We start from the raw sequence: 21,817 nt of genomic DNA on the forward strand, positions 1-21,817 counted from the left end.
TTGAAGAGTTTGAGCATTGAGTCCTTCAAGCAAGCATTGACTTGTTACTCTTGGAGGTTGCCGCATCCTAGACGGTTTGGAGATTGTTGCGTTGTTGAGCCCTTCAAAGAAGATTGTGAAGGAGTCACAGCGGTGATTGTGAGAGACTTTGAGCACGCCTTGCCAAAGAGGCAAAGTGACACTCTAGTAGAATCGAGGTATTGAGCAGTTCTAGTTCTATTTCGGTTTAAGATCAAGTTGTGCGGTATGAGCCTTTTCTCTTGTGAGAATTGGTCACTTGATAGAGAAACAGTTAGAAATTTGAACTCACTTCAACATGGATTAGGAGTGATTGGCAAATCACCAATACCACGGGAAAAATTTCTTGTATCATTCTTGAGTAATTTACTTTAAGCAAATTTACTTTATATAATTTATCTTTTAAAATATAAATTATTGTATATCAACTTAAGATTGCAAACCTTACCTTCTTGAATACGTCTTACATTCTTGAATGGGAGTAATTATTACTAGTCAAAGCCTGCTAGACCAGAATTTAGAAATGCCCTAAGCAAATCGACCATCATTTGGATATGTGCAAATATTTGCATAGACAAGGACTTGCAAGATTCTTGCCTTCTTTTTTTTCCTTTTGGCAAAAGCGTATGGGGTGGTGAAAATGATGACAATTTTTGTTAGTCGATTCTTCTCCTTTCCCTATGCTTGTGGTCCTATCGTTGGCAAGCAAAATCTTCATCCACCATTGCTTGGTCGTTATTTAATTGAGACCAAAGCGCATTTTCTGGTCGATTGATTTGCCCTGCTTAGGGAAGCTAAGAAAAAGTTTCGAAGTCCCAACCAAAAGTGAATTGATTTCCTTTGAGCCTGCATAGAATCCTCGCATTCCTCTGTACAAGTAAGCTCATGCAGATGCAACCGTTTGCTTACCATTATACTTACACACACAAATATGAATATGGATATACATGTTATCTCATTATCTATATGTATCTGTTGATTCTCAACTATCTTATAATTTTTTAATCTATCACTTTAATATGAATATCAACACAAATAAATAATCCTATGCAGTGGAATTTTCCATTTACGAACATGACCAATTGAACGAACAAAGGTTTGTGTCAGCCCAACAAGAACCGAAACGAACAGATGAAAGAATCGCGCAAGCAGTGCCATTTTGCTATGCCCCCGGCCGGTCGTCATTGGGTGATCCCCACTGCTCTTTGAGCAGCCGCGAAGGCTCTGCTCGCGACCGTGGCTGCGGCGGCGTCCTTGAGCGCCTGGTCACGGCGGCGCTCCTCCTCCGGAGACGGCGAAGGCAGCGGCACGGGGTCCTGAACGGCGGGCTCCATCGTCATCTCGCCCTCGAGCGCGGCGCAGTAGCGGGCGAAGGTGGCGGGCGTGACGTTGAGGCGGAAGCGCAGGGCGAAGAGGAGCTCCAACTCCAGGCCGTTCATCTCCGACACCAACACGCCCCCCACGCGCGCGAAGTAGGCGTTGTTGTAGTGGCTGCAAGATGCACCAAATTAGTACTGTAAATAAGTCCATTAGGTCACTTTCCAATTCATGATGTCTATAGTTATTTCTTAGATAAAAGAAAATACAAGAAATAGTACATGCTAAAAAATCAATACTCTATATGCATAATATTTATAGCTTTTGTCTAAAGAGCTTTACATGATCAATAGATAAATACAAGAATATGTACCGAAGACGCTACCTATCTCACAATACATATTTGGTTGTTTTCTTATTCCTTGGATTTCAAACCTAGCTTGTTTTTTTTTTTCTCATAAGACACTAACTTATTTTCTTTTCTCATTTAGTTATTTGCTACATCAAATTCCATCATACATGGACTTGTATTTAATGTATAAGACATAAGCTAAAGTGAAACATTAAGAGTGGCCTTATGACATCTATGCCACTTTGACCAACAATATCTATAAAATATATTACTTTAAATAGAAATAGTTAAATATTATAAAAATATTATTTATGATGAATATAGAAACATCAACTTTATGTGTCAATCTATATGATTTTTTAAAGTTATTGATGTCAAAGTCTAAAAGGTTTGAGTTAGGACAAACATGAATGGACTTATATATTTGAGATCGGGGTAATATCGACGAGGGAATAAGCAGCATCATTAATCATAGCAGTTAATTAATCAACTTAACATTAATTACACGGAAGTTAACAAACGCATCCAACGCGAGATATTACGTTGGTTGGTTGATGAATGAATTAATCCGGCGAGACGGCGTGTGTTCGCTTGGTGTTGTGTGGTGATGCGAGCATCGATTGTTTTCTCTTACTCTCTCGCGTTAGGTGAGCGATTGGGTTCAGATGGGAAGAGCAACAGCCTAGCGACGAGCTGGACCTGCCAACAGACCATGCACCTACCTTACCAGCTGCCTCTGGTTTCTAGCAGAGAAATACTACATATAGCAGCAACAGCAGCAGGCAGTACCATACATTTGCATGTGACTGTAGGCCATTACATGTCTCAAATCTGGTTGGAACTCGGCTGTTGGAGCAGCATCATCATGCACCCAAGAACCGGCTCCAACACCTAATCCGAATATCTATGGGCCCGATTGGAGAAAGATCTTGGCAGGGGAATGTTGGTTGGCTGTGATCCAGCTCGGTTGGCAGCCAAGATGGTTGTGGCAATGTGCAATGGATTAAGTGATCATGCCACATGAGTAAGCTAAGCTTAGCTAGTGGAGGGGCAGTGGTGCCATGCCAGACTACAGAGTCTCTCAGAACCTACATTAACTTGTGCGTACAATTAGGGGAAAACGGCTACTACGGTTTCACGTGAGTAGCTGCTACGTACTCCCTCGGTATCTCGTTTTGAAAAAGGTTTGATCAAACTTTATTTTTTAACTAATAATACTTTTTAAAATATTTAGTTTAAAAATCTTAAAATTGTACATGTAGATTTATCTTAAAAAATACTTTCGTATTATCATAAATTTAATAGATTTTATAAACATATTCTAATAAAAAAATAATGATTAAATTCATACATTAAAAAACTATATGTTATCTAAAACTGTATGTTTTTATGATAGGAGGAGTAGCACCATAGTAGAAGCAGTACACATTTGACCTGTTTCGCCGGGACACAATAACGCACAGCAGAACAACAGCTATTCCGGTTTCACTCTTCTCTCTATTCTACGGCCTACACCGCGAGGCAGAGCAGTATCGGTCTATGGGCGGGAAACGATTATCCAAATGCAGGTCGCGAATCAATCGTATTAAAAGTCAACTATGGCATGTGCAGGTGTTAACCATTTCCATGCGCAGACCCAGATTCCGTTATTTTTTCGACAAAATTGGCAGCCAATTTCCATCCGATCTAGATTAATAACATTTTTTTTTTGCAAATTAGCAGGCAAATTTTACCGCCGAGAAATGCAAGCTGAGCCGCGGAAAAACACGATTGATCAATGTGGATCAATGGGATGGAGTATGGTTGCGAGAGAACGTATGAGCGGGCGGTACTCACATGTCGTCCATGAACTTGGCGGCGACCATGACGGTGGTGATGAGCAGGCGGTGCACGCTGTACGAGTCCACCACCTCCGCCTGCTCTTCCTCCTCCCGGCGCTGGGCGAGGCGGTCGAGGTAGACGTAGGCCACAACGAAGCACGCCGGGCTGCACCCGGCGTACCGGTATATCCGCTCCGCGTACCGCCGCACGGCGATCCCCGGCCTCGTCCGCCCGCGGAACGCCGTCGCGCCGGCGCTACCCTCGCCGTCGCCGCGCTCCGCCGCGCGCTCGAGCAGCCCGGCGAGGACGGCGACCACCCTAGGCACGGGCGCGGCGCCATACGTCGTCGCCATCTCGCTTGGTGCCTTGGCGGGGCAGCAGAGGAGAGGAGGTGAGGTGAGGGCCGGGAGATTAAGAAGGTTGGTGGCGCCGACACGAGTGCGCTGTCCGCTTCACGATTTTACAGCGCAAAGGCGTAAATTGCTGGAGTGCGCTTCCGGTTTGGTGAGGTGAGGATGTGTGAAAATAATGGAGTGGTGGTGTGGCGCGATCGGACCAGCCTGCTCTTTATACTGGCCATGCCTTTGGCGTGCTTCGGATACGGAAAGCAAATCCGAAAGAGATTCACCAAGCAGACTAGCAGAGTGTTGTTGGGATTCACGCACCGGCATATGTAGATCTCGGCTAATAAAGCAATGGTTAATCAGTAGTAACCTTGAGAGGCGCAGCTTCAAGAAACCCTGCGACACGGCGGTCTTTCTTGGCTTCCTGCTCAGTATAAAACCGCCAACCCGGATCAGTTCCGGCGGGCGTCCAGGTGAACAAAATGCGAACGTCCTCCGTCAAGAAACAGCTTGCATATGTCCTGGGGCGGCAAGTTGGCTGTCAATCGGTCAACGTCGACGTATGCTGAGCCACCCGATATCGTCCTCGTCCGTGCCCGCCGCGTCACATCACACCCAGCAGACGAAACGAGACAATTCATCAATGCGTCATCCGTTCGTTACCTGCCCCTCATCACTGTTACGGCAGCAGCACATGTACGAGACATGAAAAAGCACGACGGTATTCAGTTCGATGCAGAATGAGGCGCACAAGATGAAGCACGAATCGCGAAACTGTGCAATGTTACCATCTTCATTGCCGTTTTAGGTTCAGATCAAGGCCAATATTCAGCATGAACACAGACAGGTCTGGATTGTACTAGCGTTTATGCAAAGCTTCACCAGATTCACAACGAACAAACAATCAACAAAGAAACAACACTTCATTTCCACCACAGCATCCAGTTGTGGTAGCTTCTCTTCTCTACGTAGTCGTAGTAGTGGTGGCAATAATAGCAGTAGTGGTAGTATCTACTAGGAGTATGTGCAGAAGGAACGTTCACGACCTCTTCTTCCTCTTCTTGTCCTCCGACTTGTCAGCTGCGTTCTTGAGCTGCAACAAGAGTCCAAACAGAGCAGCTCTCGTCGTTAGCAAAAATGTAATCACACTTGAGTCAATTTAAGGAGAATTGAGCAGTACTAATATAATAACTCATACTGACCATGATGACGAGGATGCGGACAAGGACAGCCACGAAGTCGGTGAAGAGGGTGAGAGCGTGCTTGATGTAGTCCATGTCGCCGTGGTGAGCCCTCTCGATGATCTCCTGAGTGTCATACACCATGTACCCCAGGAAGATCAACAGGCCAAAGTAAACCTGCAAAGCCACATCACATCACAAATTCATGTCCAGTGACAACACATGCCAGGGGGAAAAGGGTTAAAAGAACAGTAGAAGCACGTATTATTTTCACCTCAAACATGAAGCTGCTAGTGGAGTGACCAAAGATGGAAGCGGCGAACTGCAGCCAGAGCAGGATGGAGAGGCCAGAAGAAAGCAGACCACCAAGGTAGAGGTACTCCCTGCGCTTGGCTACGACGGCGGCGCAAGAGAAGCACGCGAACGCAATGGCGGTTCCAACAAATGCTGTCACGAGGATGCTGGTAACAAAAAAGCAACAGATAAGCTAGTCAGTCAACAGAAATTAGACTTAGACTAGACAGTGGAACACAAATTAGATATTAGGAAGATGAATAGCTGGGTTCAAATCCGCTATGTGAGCGATATCCTATTCTATATAACATATTACACAGAAAAAACACCACGGTAGTGTATCTTTTAGGCGTGCGTTAGTGGAAACAAATTAATAGTCTGGCATGATTTAGTGGCACAAGTTGCATATATTCATCTTAATGATAACTCTGACATTTTTATTGGTCATAACAACAGAATGTGCAATTCTCAGTCCAATCAATATATAAGGCGGTTATAAATGACAATTATAGCACATAATCAATATATGTGGAAATTGACAGTTCCTCTCAAAGTCAAGATATTTATGTGGTTCTTGTACAAAGTGGTAGTCCTCACAATACAATTTAGTTAAATGAAATTGACATGGCAATGAAAATTGTTGCTTCTGTAACAGAAGCGAAACCATACAACATCTCTTCATTGAGTGTAGCTTTGCTAAGTTCATTTGGAGATCTGTAGAGATGATGTTTGGCTTACAACCTCCATGTAGTATTAGACATATGCTGGTGGATGACTTATGAGAATAGGAGCACAGTTGAAAAAACAAATTCTGTTGAGTCTAGTGCTATTTATTGAGCAATTTGGCTTTGCCGAAACATATGATTTTTTACAAAACCCAAATACATTCGTCTATACAGGTTATCTTGAGGATACATATTGGATAAGATTTTAGACGATGATGCAAAAGATGGAAGACCAAGGTACTAAGCGTGCGGCATGCCTAGTGTTGGAGACGACGATAATGAAAATCTTTGCGACGCATGGGTGAAGGTTTAGTAACATAATAGAGCAATAATGGAGAGCTTTCTTTGTAAGTTAAACCTTGTTTGTTGGGAGTGTGTGGTGAACTTTCTTTCTATGTTAATCATCTTTTGTTGAAGGGTGAGTGATGGCTAATGGTAGATATATGTCTACATCATAATCAAAATGTTTGTAATAATTATCGGTCGCAAATACATTTTCATTACCTTAATGAATTAAAACTCCCTTTATCTAAGAAAGTCAACAGAAGAATATAATGCCAGTCGAGGTGAGCAGCAACAACATTACTAAGATTAAGCCCCTAATGGTTCCAGAGCACTCGAGAATACGTACGAATTCAGTCCATAGTATAGTATAAACATTCGTCTGAACTCCACCAGTTCTAGCACAAAGGCCCAAGCCCAACATGGGATACCAACCATCAAGTCCATTTCAGGTCCACGAGGCTTGCAATAGTATAGGCAACAAAATTCGCTTTATGCAATGATATTATCTTCCTAAATGGTCAAGACCAACATCTTCTGAAATTGTCCAATACTTAAATTAATGTATGCAGAGCATGTTACTCATTCCATGCCAAGTCGCCATCAACTAAGAAGCAACTTTGAATAGGTATGCATACTCTTAACAAAGGGGGAAAGCATGCATGGGTAAGGCACAGAAAGGGAATGTCAACTTTCAATAGGCATCAGCTGCAAATTTGAGATAAAACAACTAGTTACTAACATCATGCATGCAATAGTCCAATTCACATGCAGGATTTTGCTACTCTGCCCTCGACAACCCAGTAAATGAATAATGCTCCCAAGAATAACCAGACAGCGATTGACAAGACACGTAAACGATAGACATCCAGCTGCAGTACTTCCCACGAGAGCCATATGTCGCACTCAATACTTGACATGTTGCCAATCGTCATCAACTTGTTCGAGCATTATATATAATAATTTACTGCACCGACTAACTTCAAAAGCAGTCATCCATGATCAAACAAAGTGGACTTGTATTTTATTGGTAACGCATAGCAGGATGCAATTTCCGAGACAACAACCAGGTAAGTTCGTTGTTACCTTGAGTCAAAGTCTACAGCGAGCTTGATCAGAGGTCCAACCGACGCCCCTTCCAGGAGGGCAGCAGCCATCAACAATCCATACCTCTTCCTCTGCACACACAAACAGGGCAACGCATCAACAAAGTCAGCGCACAACGTAATTGACATTTTCGGTTGTCAAATTTCTCGCGAATTTCTACAGCGCGAGCAATCAGGCTATCAAGGTCAACTCAAGGAGGAGAGACGAACCTCCTCGTAGACAGGCACCGAGAACAACCACGCGATGCTGCCCACGCACCCGAGCATGGTCAGAATCCCACCAATGTTCCAGGCGACGTGCAGGTAAGCGCCCACCGCCGACGAGGCCAGCGCCACGCATAGGGTCAGGTAGACCTGCAAGCAACCAATCACGTCAGAATTAAGTCGCTCTGAGTTCACAACCATAAGTCCAATGGTACCAACTACCAAGAATGCACACATCGCATTTTCGCATCACCAAATATTTTACAGACACTAACCATGATATGGATGCATCCAGTTGCTGGCCATGTTACACTAAAATAAGTCTTACATCACACTATGACACGATCGCACGAAGCATAAGAAGATAACCAATGCAACGAATGGAATCAACTAGCTAAAATATACGAATCTAACTATATTCCCATACTACATAGGGGCATTTGCAAATAACCCTAAGAATTGAGCGATTAATAGGGGTACAGACACTGTGGCTACTATTTATGTGAGTCATACGTATATATACATGTATATATGGACACAGATACAGATACAGATACGTAAATACATATCTATACGTATTCATATATTTACATATATAATATAATTTTTTGGAAAATTTCAGAAAAATAGCTAAAGGTATAATAGTTATATTGATAAATCGACTAAAATAATCTAAATGCACATGAAACAAATTTTGTTAGGTTATGTGCATGCATAAAAATAATACTATTCTCTATAATTAAATAAATGTGTTAAATATTAATAAATTTATAAATAAATATTAAGATGTCCAACATTGATGAACCAAACGCGAAACCAACGAGTACACGCCGCCTAGAATTCTCTTGAAGAATGGAGCGCTGGCATTCGAAGAGCTATAACCAACGAGTACACGCGAAAATCAGTACGCAACCCACCACCACCAGAAATCTCCACCAAACTAAGAGAGATAATTGCGTGGATCACATTCCAACCAACAACTAGAGTTAACCACATGCATCACATTTCGTAGCAGAACCGCTGCAATTTCCCCGAAATTATTTAATACAACTAATTAAAAATAACTCGAACCGGGGGCGTCGAAATTCCAAACCATGGGGCGCAACCACGGCACCACGCGAACCAGCCCGGAACAGAAGAACAAGTTGGCGCCAACGATTGAAGTTAATTGTGTGGATCACATTCTAACCAACAATTCATCTGAAAAGTTAATTGCATGCATCGCAATTCGTAGCAGAACCGCTGCGGTTTCCCTAAGATAATTTAATCCAACAAATTCGTCAGGACAACTCGAACCGGAGCGTGGACTCAAATGATGTCGAAACCATGGGGCGCAACAGCGCAAGCCAGCCTGGAACAGATTGACGGTTACGAAGAACCCAGCCCAGCCAGAACCAAATAAATGACCCCAAAATTTCTTCAAAAAACTGGATGAACCGTAAGATTAGGAACCTAAAACTACGAGGACACCGGGACCCGTTACCACATTCCACCCCCAGCAAAACCCTAGAAACCAGCGAAACCAAATCCACCACACGTCCAAGCCATGCACAAAAATTCGGGGGGAGCCGGGGGGGGGGGAATCAGAGGAAGAGGGAGGGCTGAAGCGGGGAGGCGTACGAGCTTGAGGTGGGTCTGAACGGCGGGGGAGATCTGACGGAAGTTCTTGAGGGAGTCGTAGCCCCAGCCGCCGTTCGCCGCCGACGGGGCCGAGTAGAAGGAGTCCATCTCTCTCGTCACGCGGATCGAATCGGGGGGACGGTCTCGCCTCGCACGCAAAGCGCTCGCTCGCACGCTCCTCGTGAGGATTTTTTTCCCGAGCAGAATAGTGCCGCGACGGGTCGGAAGTTTTCTGGATTAGAGAATGCGTTGGCCAGGGGCGAGGAATTGTTTATATACAGGGTGGTGTGAGGGGGTGGGCCCCCGTGGGGATTCCGGGGGAAGGAAACGGCGCGGCACGGGTCGAGTAGTTTTGGCGAAGCCGCGCGAGTGGACCAGAAGCTTCTCCACGTGCCCTGTTTTTTACCCTACCGGTAGATGCTGCGTGTTTACCAAATTACCATGGTCCGTGTCCATGGCCACCACCTTTCTTTTTTTTCTCGACGGGTAGAGTACTGTTTAAGAAAAAATCGTTTCAGTGAGATATATAAGTAACAAACGTGAGATTTGATTTCTAGTGAGTAAAAAGTATAATCAACTTCACTAATCATCCAATCCATCCAGGCTTGGTTCTCTATCCATGTGTTTTTGTGTACGTGTTCACGATTATTAATTCCTGAAACAAGTATATGTGCATCATTTTAATCGCAGTAGTACATGTTTAAACCAATAAGATTTCGAGTGTTCTGTTTGTACATGGCTACTGTAGATATTACTCCGTACAAAAGACATTGTAGCCATGGGGTTTTCTTTCCCGCTAAGAAAAGACTTAAAGACCCTTCGCGCCGCGCCGCGCCGCGCTCACATCGCGTGACCGATGACGCAAACCGGACCAATACCACCCATCCACGTAGCAAGTCGGCCGCATGGCATGAACCAGGGAGAAGCTTCGCGCCGCGCCGCGAGCCTCTGCCGGATGGGGCCTGATGCCCAAACTAGGGAACGTTCGGGAGCGATACCCTCGAATGGAACTGGTCCCACTGGCTGGTGGGCCAGCCCAGGCTTATCTAGCCACGGGTCTATGACACTTAGGGCCTGTTTGTTTCAGCTAGAGATTCTGAAAAGCAACTTATAAAAGTTGGATTGTGAAAAGCTGGATTGTGAAAAGCTTTTAGACTGTAGATTCTAAAAAAATTTAATGGACAGTTTAGTAAAATGGACTTTCACAATCTATCAAAAGCTGAGAAAAACCAGCTTCTCAGATTCTCACAATCCAACCAGCAGATTTTAAAAAGCTATAAACAAAAGCTGCCTGTTTGTTTCAGCTTCGGATTATAAAAGCTGAAAGCCAGAATCCGAAGCTGAAACAAACAGGGCCTTAGTGCCTGGGATCCGTGACTGTAGCAGTGGGTCCTATGTATATATACATATATATGTATATGTCAAAATTCATGGATACATATATACATATAAGTATACGTGTACATGTATATACATATATCGAAATTCTAGAAAAATATCGAAATGAATATTAATTACATTAATAAATCGGCTGAAAAAATCTAAAATGTAAAGAAAAATATCTAAAACTTAAAAAAATATGAAACAAATTTTTTTGGTTAGTATTACTTCCACCTACATGTTAAAACTGTGTGCATGCATAAAAGTACTATTATTTTCTCTATAATTAATTAAATGTGTTTAACATTAATAATTTCATAAATAAATATTGAAATGTACAAAATTTGTGAATCAAATTTTTTCAGTCTTCTTTTGTCGTGCTCTACACAGCAAAATAAAAATAGGCGCGACGTAGGCGTGCCAATCAAACTAGTTTTTAATAAGTGCATAGCTAAATACTGGTCGTGCATACTAATGCTCATCAATACTACACTTTTAATTAGAAAATTATATTTAATTAGTTATATTTCTCATTAGATAAGCTACCTACCTAGATTAGGTATTGCGTGTTTCCCTACCAGCTCTCTTCCATCTCTTGGTGGCTCTATCAACTCTACAAGGTGTTACCATTTTTGCTTTTCTATGGTTTCATAAAGCAAATTGTCACAATTTATAAAAGCAAAATCCATAAGGCACATAGAACACATTTTGACAATTTTACATTTGGTATTGTCAAGATTTGCATTAATTTGAGGCCGTCTTAAACTCCAAAACTATATGAGAAGATGAGGTTGTTCAGAACTCCGTAAATATCCACAGATTTTGTGAATCATTTGTGTTAGACCTCCTACATGACTTTTGTGACGGTAAAGAGCTTGAGCTTGGGTAGGATTGGATCCAACGACACCTTAGGCATATCTAGGGTTTTATAAAAAAAACTTTTGCAGAGAAATTTAAATAGGATTTGAATTTGAAATGAGTTTGGAGTAAATTTGAGAGAAACAAAAAATGAGGTTGAATAAGAATGATAGTAGATAAGGAATTTGAATTTGTATTTGGGTAGAATTTGAGAAAGATGAGAGATTGACTTTAAACAAGGATTTGTAGAAGATCTGAATTGAACTAGAGAAGGATCAGATGTGATCAAGGATTGAATAGATGATGAATTTAAGGATTTTGAATTCCAACCATTAAAAACCTTAACTAATTTACTACAGAGTTTTGTAAAAAATCTTTTCAAAATATTTTTCACCAAAACACCAAAGAGAAAGAAAAAGAATAAGAACTCTAATGCATTTACCTGGCTCCTAGCAAAACTCAGCATACAATATACACAAAATAATAATATATATTGATTGATTATTTATGAAAATAGGTTTTAAACCTATTCTATAGGTGAAGCTACTTACTAATGTTGGAAAAATAAATAAAAAATGCAAATCCTAAAAACAGGGTGTTACACTAGTCAGACGAAGGCTATGAACGCAAGCCTGTACGCCTGCAAGGATGTGCGGATCTCGACTGCATTGCCGCAACCGCTTGACTATCGCCGTTGTCTTTAATCACATCCACAAGTAGATCGCAACCACCACTTCCCTGATCTCCACTACCTAGGCATGGATTCAGCAGTCGTCGCTCTGATTTGAGGGCCACACATTGGCCTTCACACCTACCACCACTTTAGAACACCACCATGGAAAGGGATTGGAAGAAAGAGGGGAAGGGGAAGGGATTGGCAGAAAGAGGGGAAGCGAAAGAGTATGAGAGGAGGGGAGGCCACCACCGCAGTCGCTGGTTTTTATATATATATATTTGTAAAGTCTGAAGAGATTTACCTGTTTGCTATGTGCCGGTGATACATTCGAGCGGGCCATATTCCTTGTTGCTATCTGTCGGTATCGATGTGTGCAGGAGCACATAACCTTAAGGGCAGAAAAACCATGTTCTATGAAGCTAGTGAAACAACATTATGCCTATAAGGTTAACTTTAGTGGTTGTAGATAGTAACTAGCTCTTATTATTGTGACATGTAGAGAGAAGAGATGTGAGTGAGGATGAAGATGTAGCTGACATGAAGAAAAATCTTACTAACATGGAGAGGAATAGACTCTGGAGAGAAAATAAAAGATAACTCTAAATACAATAAAAAAATAAAAAATCTTCTGATAAATATATTGAGAGAAATAAGTGTTAACAATGGAGATAACGGCCTTAGATGCCCTAAGAGTACGTGCCTATTTGCATGTGACCACTGGATCACACTAAGATTCGTGCACCGCACTAGAAAGACATTAAAATATTGTCCCTCTCCAATCGGTCTAGCTTGAAATCCAATCGGTCTGGTGACTGCCTTGAACTCTGTCTACCTTGCACAGAGTTATTTACCGCCATAACCTGGTAAAACAGGCAGAACGAATATTAATCACTGTACTACGACCGATAGAGGTCGAATCACAATCCACAACCTGGTAATTAAACCCGTCAGGACGAATAGTATTACTACGACTGATAGAGATCGATCGAATGCTGGGAGCCAGCCGGAGACCTTGCATGCACGCAACTCGTGCTGGAAAACCTGAAGAAAACTGTGCGCGCTCCGGCCGGAACAAGCAGGGGCGCGATTCGATGGGACGTACGGTAGAAAAATCCTGGCCGGACTAAGCGGCGAAAACAGCACTCCAATGCCTGCAAGAGTACGTTCATACACACTCTTTTACGTTGCTGCTGCAATTGTCGTCGTCGCTGCCGACCACACAATGCCCAAGCTCCGTACTTCAGTTTTTTTTTAAAGGTCTTACAAAGCCGATCGAGCACGTTTGGATCGGAGCTTAACTGTCGTTACTACTTGCGAGGATAAACAACAAGACAGCGAATGATAACATACAGAATCGTTGCCACCGATAGAATTTCATGGAAATTTTGGAAAAATTTCGTAAATTTTAAAGAGAAATGAAATATCTAATTTTAGAATTTTTCTTTTTCTGATATGTGATATGCAGTAGCAGAGGAGAAAAAAGACAGAAATTTCAGTAATTTTTTTGCAAAGTTGGTATTTTCATTGATGAAAAAAATTATAAAATGAGATTGAAATCCCAGGTAGTTGCTATTAACGAAAAATTATTGATATTGCTATTAAACAAATTAAACACTCTGCTTACTCTAATTACTATTATTGCTACAAATACTAACTAAAAACATAATTTAAGTACTTATTGTATATCGCATTACTGCTCCTCCTCGTCTTGGGTTAATTCTCCTCACTTCGCGCTGCTGTAACTCCTCACATCGCGCTGCTTCTCATCTCCTCTCCACGCGCTGTGCTGCTGCTTCTCTTCTCCTCTCCTCCTCTACTCGTGCTACGGCTCGTGCATGCGCTGATGCTACTCCTCACAAGCGCGTTCTTATTTTATAGTGAAAAACGGCAGCACGAGGATCACTAATTACCGGGGATAGCAGAGACACGAAGTGACGGCGAGACGACTCGACGTGATCACGCGTCAAAAACAGAGATAAGACGTAACCGCGCAGCAGGCCGGGCCGTATTGGCGTCTAGGATGCCGAATATGGCATTATGCACCGTATTCAGCATCTCAGGTGTCGAATATGGCCTGAGTTCACCGCTCTAAATTTTTTCAGAATTTAAGTACCGAATATGAATACTAAATTTATAAATACATCAATATATTATCTTTATTAGCAAAATATAGTAACGTAAGTTATCTATTTTTCCATTTTCGACTGAAAGAAACTGTATGCGACTCTACGGCCTGCACGGCACACGCTACATACATACATCGGGGCGTGCACAGTCGCCTAGATAGGCTTCCTGCCTGACTGACTGATGACGAAAGAGACAAGAAAACATTAGTGCATCTCTGCACATTGCAGGGCCTGATGTCTGAGAGCCCTGCAGGACGCCTGCAGCTTCTGGACCGTACGTTGCCACCGGGAACGGATCGAGCAGACTCTCTCAGCTCGGTCGTCTCACCCTCCGGGGACGGGGACTTTGACCTCCGACGCCACCGGCGGCGGCGTCTTCCTCGCCTTATCGGGCGCCGTCCAGTTCTCCACCCTGAACGCCGTCGCGGACCGCGGCTGGCTGCCGTTGTACGAGTCTTCCATGTCCCCGCTGGAGATGGTGAACCCGACCTTCGCCGGCTGTGCCACGGCCGTGATCTCTATGACCGGCTTCTTCGCGTTCTGGTCCAGCTGGTAGCTCGGCAGGAAGCTTCCCACGACAACCTGGCAGAAGGGCAAGGGTACATCAGATAATTGCGATTAACAACATGCACGCGTGAGCCATCATGGACTAGTGACTAGTTAATTAACCAAAATGATTCATGTAGTTTAATAGTTAATTCACCTGGACAGGGCTAGCTGCCACGAGGAGGCCGGCGACTCCGCCTCCGATGACACGGCCGTCGGCGGCCGATAAGGAGATGCTCATCCCACCGGAGCGGCTTCTGGTGCCGCCGCTGTCGGTCGGAGTGAAAGATCCAGACAAGGAGAGCAGCTCAAAGTGGCCCTGAATTAACAGGATGTCAGTTTGCACTTGTTAGAAACCAGCTTTTTGATACTGCAAAAGTGTGCATGCATTGCTTCAAAAGTTCAAGGTCTAATGGTAAATTTGCCACTGGTTTGTTTTGGTTTTGCAAAATTGCTACCCAAAAAAAATCCTAATTGCATACTTGCCGTTAATATTGCACACTTCCTCATCCTTTCTTATGTCAGTTTTGTTTTTCTATTATTTTTGTTGCGGAGAAAAACAGTGGGAGTTGACAGTAGTGGCAAACGGAAGCAAGTTTCCATATTCCGATGGCAAATTTGCAGTTTGAGTTTTTTTTTAATGGCAAATCTGCAGTTAGGGGTCCGGTTGATGGCAAATAAGCAATTTTCCCAAAGTTGAAATAATATCCACAATCAAAAGACTGAAAAAAGTTGAAATAATATCCACAATCAAAAGACTGAAACATGCGCGCTGAAGAAGGCAGGACAGACATGGATGGCAATGAAGCAGTCACAAGAATTATTCGTGTAGTTAGATAATCAGTACGAAAAATTATAATCATAGTGTTTACAAGTTTTTCCATGTAACATTAGAAAACAGAGAATCGATAGGAAGGTCATATTAGCCTGACATGCTACACTAGACTATACTGCACAAATATTATCACACAATGGACCAGCCGTGCACATTTTCCCTTCCCCTCACTATTATAATTTCTGAGTAACTTCATGGTGGGCTGCTATTAGTTTCCACCAAATTTCCATGCATTTACCTTTCATCACAGAGATAATAATAAAATAGTTTACGTCCATGTAAAGGTCTTGATCATGACCTAGCCTAAGCACTCAAGTCAAACAATATGAATATTCTGTAACTACATGCGCATGCTTTCAGAATTATTATTTAATGTGCTTAAAGATACATCATTTCGCCGAAATGTAAAGGACTAACTGATTTCTCAATTTAAATTAGCGATACTCTGCTTGACATTCCACTGGGGTAGTAGAACACACAACACATTGTGTACCGTAGAACGCAAGCACTAGCTACTAGCAAGGCTATTATTAAATTTCTGAATCAAAACTAATGGTACCAAGTAATAAGATCTGCAAAGAGAAAACTACAATTTGGGCACATATTAACTTGTGTGTGTGGGGGGGGGGGGGGGCGCTATGATGAAAGCTTACTTAAGCTGTTAATCAGGTCATCAATAATGCTTCAATTAGGCTATCTCATAATATAAGCTCATTTCGCACATAACTAGTAGCACAGTAAACTTCGACTTGCTACCATACATCGCCATCTCTTCTACCAAAATCTACATATTTACACGACGACCTGTTGTCTACCTATCCATCATATGACTAACAATACTTCTTTTACCCTCTTTCCGTGTATATTAGAGGCGAGGGTAACGCAAAAAGTAAATAGGAATATTAATTCTGAAATGAAGTTCAACAAACCTCGTAAGTCACTGTACCACCTAAAGAATCCTGCTGACGCAGTGTAACATTTGAAATCACACCATTGGCAGATAGAATGCAAATTGCCCTTGGACCTTGTTGGGAGAAAGATATGACCTTCATATTGACATCCTAACAATTAATTAAAACCAAGTTAATGTCTGAATTGTACAGAATGCTAATTCAAGATCAAAGGGTATCAGCGCACAAGCAAATATAGTACATCAAGCTATTGAGTAGAAAGTTCTATTTATCAAGTAAAGGAAGCACATAGTATCTTACCTCACCAGCAGCAACATTGATGATATGAGGTGTAAAGTTTGCACCAGAAGCACAAGCTACTAATTCACCTGCCCATCAACGGAAAGATTATCAGGCCTCAGCATGGAAGAGATACAAATTTTAGGAGAATGAAAATTTTGAATATTCTGCAGCATTGCCTTTTGTTAAGCATGGAGGTGTATAATCAGTAGTACAACTAGCAGCCCTGTCACCGAAGCAACAATCCTGTTCAACTAATGCATCAAAACTAGTGTTTTTCCACGTGTCCAGATTAACGAGGCATGGATGATCATGCCAATCTGTATTATGTATTTTGTTCTAGTTCTTTCGAAAAATATTTTCAGGTACTATGTCCAATTTATTAATTTAGACAGTTTTCATGGTTACAATTTTGGCGAAAAACACCATAGAGAAAGGGCTACTAGAGGGTCAAATTGAAACTGTTACTGTAGGTTCACTGACAACAAAGTGATTGCTAAGTTATGCTTATGCTGTTGTCTGAATCACGGCAACAGCTGATGTGTCAGCGATTTGTGCTGAATCTCCTTTTAATTTTTTTAACGAAAATATTTGCTGAATATCCTCCCTGATTTATACTCTGTTTTTTTTTTCGAAGCATGTCAATTTGCCTTCTCCTGAAATATATATTTGTATAGAAATTTATGAGCTGTCCTAATGCATCTCCTAATGCTCCAACATGGCTGATTTCTTAAACATTAATTAGGTGTTCACTTAAGCACAAAGTTGATATGACAAGCTATTTAAAGAGGACAGAGATGAAGCTTGTTTCTTATAGAAGAAACTAATTGGATGAGTTATTCAAGATGTAAGACACCATATTAGGATGCTACAGTTCTTACTTATGCTTTCTCCCTCACATTTGATTCTCTGCGCCCCTTCATGACACAAGCACTACTTACCTCTCCTCTTCCCGTAAAGCAACACAGTTAGCCACATGATCAAAATGATAGTTTTAATCATACCACGTGGAACCATTAATTGTCTCGAGAGACCAAAAGAAACAATATATAAACACCGTGCATTGAAAGCTTATTTTTAATACTAATTTCTTACTACTTCTCTCCTCTAAGATATCACTAAAAAACAAAGCATTATGAGTGACTTTATCTGGTCACCGATGCCAAACAGTAAAACCCTATCAATGTCATGCCTGTCATCGTTCTAAACGACTTCCAGTCTGCAGATACCAAACGTACCCTCCACCCAAGCAACCTCACTATCTATTTTGTCTCCAAAAGAATACGCTTCCAAGAGCCACCAAATGATCTAATATCGCTATCAACCATAATTGTATGTTCAACCACAAGTGAATAACTAGACCTCCAAGTCACTCCATCTCATCACCTATGGCACGATAATCATATAATAATACGACACAGATATTTGCATTCAGTGGTTTTAATTGCAATTGCAGTTTTGCACTACTCAGAGTTTCAGAATAAGGCATGATAATTCCAGTTCACTTGTGCTCTCTCTCTCTCACGTACAAGAACTAAGACTTGCATAGCTGCATGGCACATTTGAAGGTTGATAGCCTGAAACCACTTGCAAACCACAAACACTTCCAATCAGCCCACGTCTTCAGAACATGAGTACTTCCAATCCAGTACTGAAAGCTGCATGCCTCTCTCAGTTCACCTACCTAGACTATGTTGGATTTTTATGTGAGTTTCAATATTTATTCATAGTTATATATATTATGGTCGTTTTTCATTCAACTTAATATGAAAAAAATTGTTTAACTGTTGCATGTGACGGGAAATATTTGATGCGGAATTTAACTTGAGAAATTAATGCTTGATGTGCCGACTACGATTGTATAGGAATACGGTAGATGAATTGATTGAGATATATTCTACTGGAATTTATATATATATACATATGTTTTAGCCTAGGTACAGCACAAGGTGGAATAGCTATGTTTGCTTTGCAAGATCGGCTCTGCAGGCTGTTGGCCCATACGATTATATTGGAATTAATCTCATATTCAATATGATCATATCATATGACTCACACATATATGTTAGGAACTAGTATATCGTAGACTCATATAACTAGCATATTTGATCGTGGTTGGTAACATAGTTCATGAGTCTAACAATTTATCGGAAAACATGTGTAACATATGGAAGCGAAATTTATAAATAGATCACTGTCCTCTAGCTTCATATGTTATTAAGAGCGGTTAAAAAAAAGATAAAGAAATAGAGAGTAAACAGTATAGCACACGAAACCCTACCGACTATACGCTCTCTCTCTCCAACTATTGCTCCGGCAAAACAAAATTTATTTGGACCAAAAAAGTTGCAACCTCTCAGTTTCACCCCAAATTCCGATCTCAGATCGAAATTACACGAAATCATGGAAAATTTTCTCAAAATCGAGTAAGGCGTCCAAGGGAGGCGGATGACGTACCTAGGGAACCGAGTTGCGTCTGCGCGGCCGGAGCTAACACGACCACCGGCGCCGTGCGGCTGACGAACCCCACTGGGCGGCCCCTGCCCCGCTTCATGACGGCCCCCACGGCCGCCGCCGGCGTGTACTGCGCCCCGCCCGCGTCGTCCGGCACAGACGCCGAGATCGGCGTTGCCTTCAACGGCCGCGGCAGGCTCCCGTCCGGCCCGTACTTCCTCGGCCTCCCCCGCTTCCTCTTCCCATCTCCTCTGCTAGCTCCCGCCGGCGCCAGCCCCGCCGCAGGCGCAGGAGCCGGCGGCGCGGGCTGAGAGCTCGCCGGCGTCGTCGTCTCCGGCGCCGGCTGCGCGGCCGCGGCCGGCGAAGCCTCCGTTGTATCCATCGTGGGCTCTAGGATAAACCCTACCTCGCGCCTGGTCGGGCCGTGACCATCAGAGGCTGCTGCTCTGCTTCTCCCCACGAGCGCGATCACGAAGCAGAAGCTTTGAAATTCAAACTCCCAACCCTGAGTTCAGAATCCAAACTTGGAGCAGAAACTCTGAAAGCTAGCAGCAAAGAGCCACCGTTGCGGTTCTCCAGCGAGCTTCGCGTCGCCGGCCGTGTTCCGGCGAGAAATTCAGGAACAGAAGAGACAGGGGAGAGGCAACGAGGGAGACGAAGAAATGGGAAATACAGCGAAGAAATAAAAGCGATCGATTGGCTTTAATTTAAAAAAGCACAGAAAATATTTAAAAATATTTCGCAAATGGACGGAATTTTTTTTTGTTTGTTCGTTTTGGTGATCGGGTTAAATTAGTGGGGTTTTTTTAAGGTAGAAAAATAATGGTGGGGTTTATTGTTTAATCGTTTTCTTGTTTCGTATCGTCTAGAGGGAGATTTTTTAAACCTAGGTGGTGCTAATTTCGAAATATGCGGTGTGACGCGGAATTAGTTTTATGTTTTTGGTGTGTTCTTGTGGGTAAGTCCTTTCTGATTTGGTAAATTGCAGATCGGGGAGGGAGTTCGTGATGTTTGAATGCTTCCCGCTTTCTCACCCGTATGCTACTGGTGCAACATTGCTGCATCACTGACGAACCACAGTAAAAATAATCAGGTGTTCTAGACTGATCTATTAAGAATTTAACTGTTTCACTTGTTAAGCTAAAAAATATTACATAAATTACTATATATAATAAATAATTAAAATATAAAAATTTAACCGATGCCTTATACACCATGTGGGGAACAAATTGTTTGGAGTAGTGCTGCACAACACCAGCCCTACAGCACGTTCCGGATGGTCGCCAGCTGTCCACGTGCCAAGATCTCAAAGCTAGTGAGCCGAGCTAGCGCTAGATGCAGCGAACAAGCCGAGCCGTAGTGAACGAGCCTTGTTTGCGCCGCCGCCGGTGATGAGCCGCCCCTGAAGATCAACAGTGATGCAGAAACCACGGCTCGCTTGCTCGCGATTTGTTAGGATTGCCCCATGTCGGCAGCGGCCTTCGTTTGGCGGCTCTCCTCCCCCCCCCCCCCTCACCGTCGACGCCAGGGACAGGGTCTGCGCGCGCCTCCCGCCGCCGCCACGGTCCTGCGGCCGGCCTCTTGCCCAGCGGCCGACGCCCTATCCTGAGGTTGTGTAGTTCTATTTGATGGCAAAATTGAGATGTTGTGCTACGGTTTGAAACGGCAGCTGCTCCTGCATACTGTGCCCACAAACTCGCGCGTCGTGCTAGCTTCTACACCACCCAAGGTTCCGACAGGGCGACAACAATGACCTCCGGCGGTGCAGCTGCTCCTGCTAGTGGTCTGAAGCCACTTCCAGCGAAAAAAGGATGAGCTGAAGGGGTCCATGTTCTACTGCTAGTCCTTCACCTCCTGAATGGACGATGCCTTGCTCTACTGAAAGAATTTAGTGTTCCCTGATTGAGATCTGGAGAGCACTAAATATTTGTGGTTTGTTGTTTTTCTGTGATGCATACTTCGGCCTTTTGTAGTCGTATTCTGAAGTGGTGTATCTGTGACTTGTTTAGAACATATCTATTGCAAGCTAGGACATTATCGAAGGCGGTTGCCGGATCGGCGTGCTGCCTCCCGAGTTCCTGGAGACGACGCTGCCTCCTCGCGAAGCACAGCAACAGCGCACAGCGATCGATGAGGGTTGATGTTCCTTGACGAACTCGACGACGGAGAGCCTGTGCGGCGGGGTGCGGATGTTGTGCTGGCCATTCTTCGCGGAGGATGGAGTGCGTGCGTGGAGTGGGGCTTGGGGATGGAGGTCGGCGGCGACTGCGGAATCAGGGAGGTGACTTGCAGGATCAGGGAGGCTTAGGGATCGCTTCGGGCGAGGACGACGTAGCTCGGCGCGAGGTTGAAGATGCTAGCTCGGCGCGGTGGAATTTCCGGCTCGTTGGATCGCTCGACATGCGCTTGGCTTCATCCGGTGCTTTGAGATGATGATGCGCACACGTGGCCTCAATCTTGCTGGGCTGGTGTTGTGCAGCACGACACC

The 21,817-nt window shown here is 43.3% G+C and overlaps 3 protein-coding genes across 3 annotated transcripts; all 3 read right to left on the bottom strand.

The window, feature by feature from the left end:
• Window positions 1-829: 829 nt before the first annotated feature.
• On the bottom strand, window positions 830-4,497 carry LOC133922765 (cyclin-P4-1-like). Its single transcript, XM_062368244.1, has 2 exons — window positions 3,524-4,497; window positions 830-1,509 (listed from the first exon to the last, which is right to left on the bottom strand). Exons 1-2 carry the CDS (start codon window positions 3,859-3,861, stop codon window positions 1,200-1,202), a joined length of 648 nt encoding a protein of 215 aa, XP_062224228.1. The 5' UTR covers window positions 3,862-4,497; the 3' UTR covers window positions 830-1,199.
• Window positions 4,498-4,620: 123 nt separating this feature from the next.
• LOC133922764 (bax inhibitor 1) lies at window positions 4,621-9,517 on the bottom strand. Its single transcript, XM_062368243.1, has 6 exons — window positions 9,265-9,517; window positions 7,651-7,794; window positions 7,421-7,512; window positions 5,308-5,494; window positions 5,055-5,210; window positions 4,621-4,945 (listed from the first exon to the last, which is right to left on the bottom strand). The coding sequence occupies exons 1-6, from the start codon at window positions 9,370-9,372 to the stop codon at window positions 4,892-4,894; spliced, it is 741 nt and encodes a 246-aa protein (XP_062224227.1). The 5' UTR covers window positions 9,373-9,517; the 3' UTR covers window positions 4,621-4,891.
• A 4,787-nt stretch (window positions 9,518-14,304) lies between these two features.
• LOC133922766 (AT-hook motif nuclear-localized protein 1-like) lies at window positions 14,305-20,014 on the bottom strand. The gene is made up of 5 exons (XM_062368245.1): window positions 19,333-20,014; window positions 16,897-16,964; window positions 16,615-16,746; window positions 15,008-15,169; window positions 14,305-14,886 (listed from the first exon to the last, which is right to left on the bottom strand). Exons 1-5 carry the CDS (start codon window positions 19,709-19,711, stop codon window positions 14,629-14,631), a joined length of 999 nt encoding a protein of 332 aa, XP_062224229.1. The 5' UTR covers window positions 19,712-20,014; the 3' UTR covers window positions 14,305-14,628.
• Between the last annotated feature and the right edge of the window lie 1,803 nt (window positions 20,015-21,817).

The sequence above is a fragment of the Phragmites australis genome, chromosome 6, assembly GCF_958298935.1.
Source record: "Phragmites australis chromosome 6, lpPhrAust1.1, whole genome shotgun sequence".
Lineage (NCBI taxonomy): Eukaryota > Viridiplantae > Streptophyta > Magnoliopsida > Poales > Poaceae > Phragmites > Phragmites australis.